At 45.3% G+C, this 8,992-nt stretch overlaps 1 protein-coding gene across 1 annotated transcript; it reads left to right on the plus strand.

Annotated features, from left to right (window-relative positions):
* Window positions 1–1,186: 1,186 nt before the first annotated feature.
* On the plus strand, window positions 1,187–8,992 carry esr2a (estrogen receptor 2a). The gene is made up of 8 exons (XM_070925639.1): window positions 1,187–1,578; window positions 2,075–2,235; window positions 2,958–3,074; window positions 3,592–3,900; window positions 5,299–5,437; window positions 6,798–6,931; window positions 8,359–8,542; window positions 8,773–8,992. The coding sequence occupies exons 1-8, from the start codon at window positions 1,187–1,189 to the stop codon at window positions 8,990–8,992; spliced, it is 1,656 nt and encodes a 551-aa protein (XP_070781740.1).

An 8,992-nucleotide genomic window follows, 5' to 3' on the forward strand; every position in this document is an offset into this window, starting at 1 on the left:
CCAACTTTGACTGGAGACGGACTCCTGCCACCCAGGAATGATTAACTCATGATGAGGATCACATGGCGTAAGAGTAAACTAACATGTCCTTAGACTGTACTGCTGTGTGTGTGTGTGTGTGTGTGTGTGTGTGTGTGTTGTATTTATTGATCTACCAGCTGTCTCTGTCTACAGTAAATCCTGATTTCCTATCGTCATATTTCAGACCCTGCTCTCCTTTTTTAAAAGTGAAATTGCAGCTTTCAGTGATGATATGAAACCAGCTCTCCTACAGTGTTAGCCTTGTGTGTCTGAATTATGACCATAATCTGTTTGAATCCATATCATGAATGTTGCACGAAACATGTGATCATTCTTTGAAATATTAGAGGAGAAATCAAAATTCTACATGAAAGTTTTGAAATGTTTTGACCGTTATAGTGCCCCCATGAAGCCAGACGCTGTATTTATAAAAATATCTGCTGTTCTTTGGCAGTTTGATGAAATGATTAGTAGTCACAATTTTGATCCAAAAGTTAATTTGACGAATGATTTACGTCAGTTTCATCAAAATCAGAACTGTGGTATAGAAACAAAACGTAAACTCAAGCTTCTCTTACTACCTTTTTTTCCCCCAGAGCTTTTGACTGTATCTCATGGCCGAGCGGGGAGCGTCGGTCATGTTAACAAGATGCAGCTTCTACTGTGAAAACAAACTTAACGTGTCACAGTGCAGTTCACACTCCGCGCTTCAGTACTTCAACTAGTTTCAACTAGTGCTTCTCTCTCTGTCCTCCAGGTGGAAAGTCTCGCCACGCACCTGAACGCCACCTGCCGCCCCGTAATGATGTGAGACTCATGGCTGGACTGAGACTGAGACCTGAACAGCTCCCCCTCACCCCTCCCCCCCCGTCCGGTGGAGACGGACTGCGGTGCGGCGTTCGCCATCTTCTCCACCGACTCCGTCTGCTTGTCACGTTGATCATGTGATCTATAACAACGCTTCACAGTGAGCGACGTTAAACCAGTGTTCAGGGTCATCTATCAGTCTGGGAATTCACAATGTGAGCGCACGAGTAACTTGAAACTGCCCTGACCTGTGTAGGTACACCTGCTGGTCGTTGTAAATGACTAATGATATCCTGGGCCCGTATTCTTTGTCGACAATGTGGTGAATCTAGTGATACCGAGACCGTCTGTAGTCGCGATGGCCGTCGCCTCCTCTCCTGAGAAGGATCAGCCCCTCCTCCAGCTCCAGAAGGTGGACTCCAGTCGAGCTGGCGGTCGTGTTCTCTCCCCTATCCTCGGCTCCTCCCAGGACAGCCAGCCCGTCTGCATCCCCTCCCCTTACACCGACCTCAGCCACGACTTCGCCACCATACCTTTCTACAGTCCAACTATCTTCAGTTACGCCGGTCCGGGCCTTTCAGGCTGCACGCCCGTCCATCAGTCACTAAGCCCCTCCGTATTCTGGCCCGGCCATGGCCACGTGGGGCCCCCCGTACCTCTGCACCACTCCCAGGCTCAGCCTCAGCACGGACAGCCGATCCAGAGCCCGTGGGTGGAGCTGTCGTCGCTGGATAGCGTCTTAACAACCAGGTAGGATGGTGCATCACCTCCAGTAGAGAGGCTGCAACTAATGGTCTTTTTCATTATCACTTAATCTGTTGATTATGTTCACGCTTTACTGATTAAATGTTTGATAACTTAACTAATGACTTAACGGCTGGCTGATTATTTGACTAAAGCTGTAGTCAGCACTCACAGCTGCATTGTTAAAACCTTTTCTAGTCAAAATGTAACCATGGCCACTGAAAAATCACCATTGGCTCGTCATAACTTCATATTTCCTGTCAGTAGTTATACAGAAATATGATGAAATTGACATGAAATGACTCTCCTGTATTATTCGATTATTAGCCAAAATGATCTGTAATCAAACTGCTGATGCGGCAGTGATTTATTAAAATTGATTAAAAACATGCCGTACACTTAATTCAGCTGCTTTGCATACTGTGGCCAGATTGCTTATTCCACATGTTTTTGTCTTGGGGGGGGGGGGGGGCGGGAATGCTGACTCAAACTCATCTGTTAGTAAGAGGAGGCGTTCTCAGGAGAGCGAGGAGGGCGTGGTGTCGTCCGGTGGGAAGGCGGACCTCCACTACTGCGCTGTGTGTCACGACTACGCCTCGGGCTACCACTACGGCGTCTGGTCGTGTGAGGGGTGCAAGGCCTTCTTCAAGAGGAGCATCCAAAGTGAGACACAAAAACACAATCACAGGAGCACCAGTTTGGTGAAGCTCTCGCAGGTGTTCATTCAACGCACTTGGTGTCTTTTGAGAGTTTTGCCACACACAGGAGACTTTCTTTCGCCATGGTAACGCTGTGGGTCTCAGGATGGCAATGTTGGTCCACCACTTTGGTCCAGACTAAAATACATTTACAACTATTGGATGGATCGCCATGAAATCTTGTACTAACTTTGCTGATTCCTTACCTTTTTCAAAGAGTGTCATGAGGTCGACATTTTGATTTGTCCAACACTCACAATAGTAGCAATAATGCAAAACGAATGAAATTCCAATAGATGTCAGTATGTTAAGTACGGCCTCGCAGAGCTGCTAGCATGGATGTAGATTTTTAGGTGTGTTAAGGTCTCAAACTGGGATACATACAATAACTGCATCAACGCATGTGCATAACTCCCGCTGAGCGAACACTGTCTCTGTCGTTGATCAAGCCTTCATGGAGAGTTTTACTTGCATGTTCGCAGTTCTGTAAGGGGCTTGAAATGATAGCAAAAAAACAAAAAAAACAAAAGCAGTACAGGCTTATCGAAGCCCTTCAGCAGGGGCTCATTATGCATTTTGTGTTCCCAGGAACTCAGCCTTTCTTTCTTTATGTTCTTATTCTCATTTTGTCCGTCTTCCTTGTCTTTTTTTCTCTTCATCTTCTCTCTCTCCTCCTCTTCGTTTCAGGACACAACGACTACATCTGCCCGGCAACCAATCAATGCACTATAGACAAGAACCGCCGTAAGAGCTGCCAGGCGTGTCGCCTTCGCAAATGCTATGAAGTTGGCATGACCAAGTGTGGTTAGTATCTTTTATTTGTGGTAGCTTTGCCCCTCTGTTCCCATCAGAAGTGGTTGTATTTTCTTTTTTTCTGTCCCCAACGAACAAGAAACTGTAACCAGGCTACATATCTTTTTATTTTATAACCAACGTGCTGTTACGACTTTGGTTAAAATGTCATCTGACATATGAAGATTCAGGTGATCACAGGCTCCCTGTGGCTTTGTTTGTTTCCTTCCTTTTAATACCCAGAGCAACACGATCCCACTCAGCCAGGAAAGGTTGTTATTTATTACTCCATGTAAAGTTGATCTGTTCAACAGCTGTACACGGCGGACACGTTTGCTAGTGACCCACACTGTATTTAAGTGTATTTAAAGCGCAGTTCTAAGTCGCAGCAGGCAGCTGTTTTCATTAAAACAAAGCAGTTTTAGGTAGAAGAAGCATGAAGAAAATCAACAACAATAGCCAGATTTCACGAATATGGACCCAGGACAATTCAAGTCCTGTATTTCTTGTCTTGCTGTCTTTGTCTCAGGTATGCGAAAGGAGCGTGGAAACTACAGGAACCCCCAGACGAGGAGACTGACCCGAATGTCCTCACAGGGCAGAAGTAACGGGCCAGCGGCGTTAACTGGACCAGCGGTGGGTTCGCTAGTTGCGCGCCACCCTCCCGCACTGACCCCAGAGCAGCTGATCGAGCGAATAATGGAGGCGGAGCCGCCAGAGATCTACCTCATGAAGGACATGAGGGGGCCGCTGACTGAAGCCAACGTCATGATGTCGCTCACCAACCTGGCTGATAAGGAGCTGGTTCACATGATCAGCTGGGCCAAGAAGATCCCAGGTGTGTGTCGGGGTCTCCGGGGGAACCTTTTGCTTCACACAGCGGCACTTCTCATCACTCAGCATCCAATCTCTCGATGCTTCTCCATTTCTGTTTGTGCAGGGAAAGATACAACATGATAATTACTAAACGGTTAAAGCTGAAAGGCTAGCTGTTTCCACCTGCTTCCACGTAATTGTGCTAAGCTAGGCTAATCGTCCCTCAGCTCTAGCTTCATGCTTAACACGCAGGCATGAGAGTGGTGTCAATATTTTCATCTGGCTCTCGGGCAAGAAAGCAAGAAGGCACATAAATGGCAAAACACATATTATTGGTTTTACTCTAAGATTTCACAAAGCATCTTAAAAGATGCGTCAAGATAAAATTGACGTAATGATACCCAGAATGACATATCTGGATATTTATTTTTATGCCTCTCATCTCAACATCCCCTGCAGAGCCGCTCAGTCCGAATTAATGACTCGTCTTGGCAGGACGCGGTAATTGTCTCGGCTTTATTCAGCATGTCAGTGGTGTCCTGCAAAACAGTAGCAGCGTTTTTTTGGAGGTGGACAATGAGCCGTGACATAACTTTTATTAGTCTGTGCCTGTGTTTATTAGACACGCTGATTGACTCAGGCCGCCTCTCTGCACAATGTGAAAGCCTTTAACAAACGGCATGCTGTGACTTCAGCCGATCTCCGCCACGGCCTGTAAACGCGCTTCAGACATCACGACACCAAAACCTTTTAATTCACCCTGAAGTGAATGTTGGAGCAACAGGCCCGACTTGTTACATGACATCACGAATGAACATTTTAATTAGGGCTGATTAGGTGGTGACGTCTTCACATTGCTGGTTTTGTCGGATCAACAGTACAAAACCCACAGATATTAGAATTACGGTGCTGTAAATCAGACAAAAGCAGTAAATCTTCACCTTCGAGATGCCGGAACCAGCAAATATTGGGCGTTTTTTTTTTTTTTTGCACTGTAAATGGCTTAAATGATTTATCAAAATCGTCTGCAGTTGATCAATAAACTAATGGTAGGTATCCAGGTACCTGCTTTTTATTGCCACTGCAATCAAATGACTAAACACACACTGAGGAACGTCCGCACAGTATGTGTGTGCCGATAGAGGTTTAAGGGTTGTGGTATTTTTAATGATCTTTCTCTTTTCTCCTTATTGATGGTGTCTTTGTGTTGCTGTTGTTGTCGTTTACTGCTTCTTCTGTATCGTGGCCTCATGCTTGCAGCCTAATTGCCCTTTTGGATTATTGAACTACACTCATTACCATCAACAAACTCTGGTTTAAAAAAACCTCTTCTGCCACTTTTGTCTTTGCAGTCTGTGCAGAGCGTTCCTGACAGCACACACTTACATCATACTTGGATCATGTGTTTTTTTTCCCTCAGGGTTTGTAGAGCTCGGCCTCCTGGACCAGGTGCACCTGTTGGAGTGCTGCTGGCTGGAGGTGCTGATGGTCGGACTGATGTGGAGGTCAGTGGACCATCCGGGGAAACTTATCTTCTCCCGTGACCTCAGCCTGAGCAGGTACCACCGCCAAACCCTCCTGAATCCTACTTCACATGAAGCTTGATTAAAGGGACAGTTTGCTATCATTATTGCAGTGATGCATAATGCATTCATAGAAGTAGTCAGTGTATTTATAGTCTGTAATTACCTCTCTATATATTCAGTGGCGGGGTCCGCCTCTCCCGTACTGGATTTAGATTTCCTTCACATGCACAGGGGATTCACAGGAAACTATGTATGCATATATTCCAGCGCTACTGTTGTATTTCTGACAAAGTAGCTGTTCAAGAGTTCAAGGACTGTCTCCTGTATTAAACTTCACTTGCTGTTATCGTGGTAAGACAACCACCAAGTCACCAAAATCAAAGCAAGGAATACAACTTTAAGTGATCTTCTTTGTTATGTTTATGTGAAAAAAAATATATTATTAACCTTTTTTTTGAAAAACTTAATTATCAATATCAGTATCGGCCTTAAAAATCCAGTATTAGTTGTGCTATGTGCCACAGCCCCCACCTGTGTACAGTATGAAAAACGGAAAATCATAGTCAGTCATCCAGCCCACATGCAGAGCAAGGCCTACCACAATGTAACGAAGATGCAGCTTCATTTAATCTTCCATCATCATTTAAATGTTTTGCTAAACTGGTACTTCCACCACAGCACTGTCATTGTGAAACTGACTCTTAAACGAGCACATCTGGGCTCACTGTCGGTTACATGAGATTTCTGCCGACGCTCAGGTCCTTCTGGAACAAAGTGTCCTGGACTCTCTCTCTCTCTCTGTCTCTGTCTCTGTCTCTCTCTCTCTCTCTGTCTCTCTCTCTCTCTCTGTCTCTCTCTCCGAAGGCTCATCTACATTGTGCAAAACAACATTTCCTTTGTGGTGGCCCTCATCATCTTATCAGTGCAGAGCATGCTGCAGTGCATGCCTCACCATCACCTTCCAGAGGTGGAAGAAGTATTACTGTACTAATCTTTAGAAGTGCATCATATTTTATAAGCTCATCATATGTTTTGTATGTGAACAGTAACTGGTAACTAAAGCATGTAGTGAGGTAAAAAAAGACAAAATTTCCCTCTGAAATGTAGTAGAGTGGAAGTATAAAGTAGTATAAAATGGAAAATACTTAGGAACAGGTGCCTACAAATGTTACTTATGTACAGTACTTGAGTCAATGTACTTTTGTACTCAAACCTGGACATACAAAAGTGTCAATAAATATAACTTCTTTGCCATCTTTTGGATCTTGGTGGGAGTTAAGTCCATGCAGCATTTTTCCAAAATGTCTCATTACTTCTCTCTGATTTGCTGAGGCGAAAACCGAGAGCTAGTCGCGATGAGCAACTTGGTCGTGTTTGTGTCTTTGTGCGGCAGAGAAGAGGGGAGCTGCGTCCAGGGCTTCGCCGAGATCTTTGATATGCTGATAGCCGCCACGTCCAGAGTGAGAGAGCTCAAGCTCCAGAGGGAGGAGTACGTCTGCCTCAAGGCCATGATCCTCCTCAACTCCAGTGAGTGAGACAGTGTGTGTGTGTGTGTGTGTGTGTTGATTGGTGTCTCAGCGTGTACTCCTATCTGTGAGTGAGTCTGCACAGGGTTTGCAGGGGGGCCGGCTATATAACTTGCCAGTGCAAACCCTAATGGGAACACAGTGTATAGTGTGAGGCTCTCCTGAATGCTCGGAGTAACAGGCAGTCCCTGTTTGAAGATGAACGGGGGGCGACAGAGTCTCCGTGGTGAGCAGCTCCACCGGGGGAGTAATTAATGTCTGTCTCTATAATTGCCTCAAACAGCACTCGTGATTTTGCTCTTTGGATTCCAGCTTTTGTCTGTTTGAACATTTGTGTCGTAGCAGGATGCAAAAAGAAATCTCGGACTCGGAACCTTTTTAATACCCAGAATGTTTAAAAAAAAACAAACTGGGACCTTAATGTCCTGTGGAATAAAAAAGGCGCTGACTTTGTACTTTTAAAGAGAGATCAAGACTCTTTTATTATTATTTGGAGCAGTGGCCATTAGAGGATCTGCATCACGACGCGCTTTCACGGTTAATCACTTCAATTTTGAATATAAAAAGGTGTTTTTGTGAGTTTTTGTTCAATTCCATGTCCTGAAAAACACAGGTTACCTACATAGTCATGTAACAGGGCTTGAAAGGAAGGACTGAATTGACTTCACCTTTCCTCTAATGTTCTATACTGTGAACAATATTGCAGATGATCCAGTTGTAAAGAAACACATGCATCAGTGGGGTGGCTTTTCTCCCAGCGAATCCTTCTACGTTGAAATCCGAACGAGAATGGCCGCTGATCCAGTTCATTTCGACTCTCGAGCTTCTCCGGTTAAAAAGGAATCCTCCCCGACTCCCTTGCAGACGAAAATGTTATTTGTGTTGACTCACTTTGGCTGCTGGCGTCAGAACCCATCTTGCTTGCAACTCGCTAGTAGCTGCCATGCAGTTTTAAGTAGCCCTCGTTGTAATAACTGCAAATAGAATGGAATGAATGATGGCTGGATTTCATTTAGCTGCCTCAGTTTCATGCTGCCTCACAGGGAGACAGAATATGCTCTTTGTAATGTACCATGTTTCAAATTGATTCTTGCCCTCTAAATATGGCATACAGTAGTTTACACAGTCATGGCTCTATTGCGCTGCCATATGCTTTGCTAAGATAGCAACTAATCATCATAAAAGTGGTCAGAGAGGAAAAATATTGGAATGTAGAATAAGCAAAAGCTCAAATCACGGTTGAAAATTGTCACTGTCATTGAAACATGGATTAGTATAAGTTTGTCTGTGTCTGTGTGTGTGTGTGTGTGTGTGTGTGTGTGTGTGTGTGTGTGTGTGTGTGTGTGTGTGTGTGTGTGTGTGTGTGTGTGTGTGTGTGTGTGTGTGTGTGTGTGTGTGTGTGTGTGTGTGTGTGTGTGTGTGTTACAGACATGTGCCTCAGCTCCTCAGACGGCAGCGAGGAGCTGCAGAGTCGCTCCAAGCTGCTGTGTCTTCTGGACGCTGTAACGGACGCTCTGGTGTGGGCCATCGCCAAAACCGGCCTCACCTTCCGCCAGCAGTACACCCGCCTTGCCCACCTGCTCATGCTGCTGTCACACATCCGCCATGTCAGGTAAAAAGGACCCCATGATGCTCATTTATGTGTTCATGTTATGTTTCAAAGAATAGTGCTCGGATCCTTTTTAAGTATTTTATATTTAAAGTATTTTCTTTGGCGAATATATTGATTTTGTGCACAGTTATTATACAAAGCCACAAGGTGATGCTCACATGTGACTCCCCATCGTCGTCATCTTAAGTGAACTGCTTTTGTTGTAAAATCTTTTGCTTTTCTTTTCACAGCAACAAAGGCATGGACCACCTCCACTGCATGAAAATGAAGAACATGGTGCCTTTGTATGACCTGCTGCTGGAGATGTTGGACGCCCACATCATGCACAGCTCCCGCCTGCCCCGCCGGCCCCCCCAGCAGGAGTCCAAGGAGCGGAGGGAGGCTCCTGGTAGCGGCCCCTCAAACACCTGGACTCCCAGCAGCGGTGGAGATGGAGGTGAACCGCAGTAG

The sequence above is a fragment of the Enoplosus armatus genome, chromosome 19, assembly GCF_043641665.1.
Source record: "Enoplosus armatus isolate fEnoArm2 chromosome 19, fEnoArm2.hap1, whole genome shotgun sequence".
Lineage (NCBI taxonomy): Eukaryota > Metazoa > Chordata > Actinopteri > Centrarchiformes > Enoplosidae > Enoplosus > Enoplosus armatus.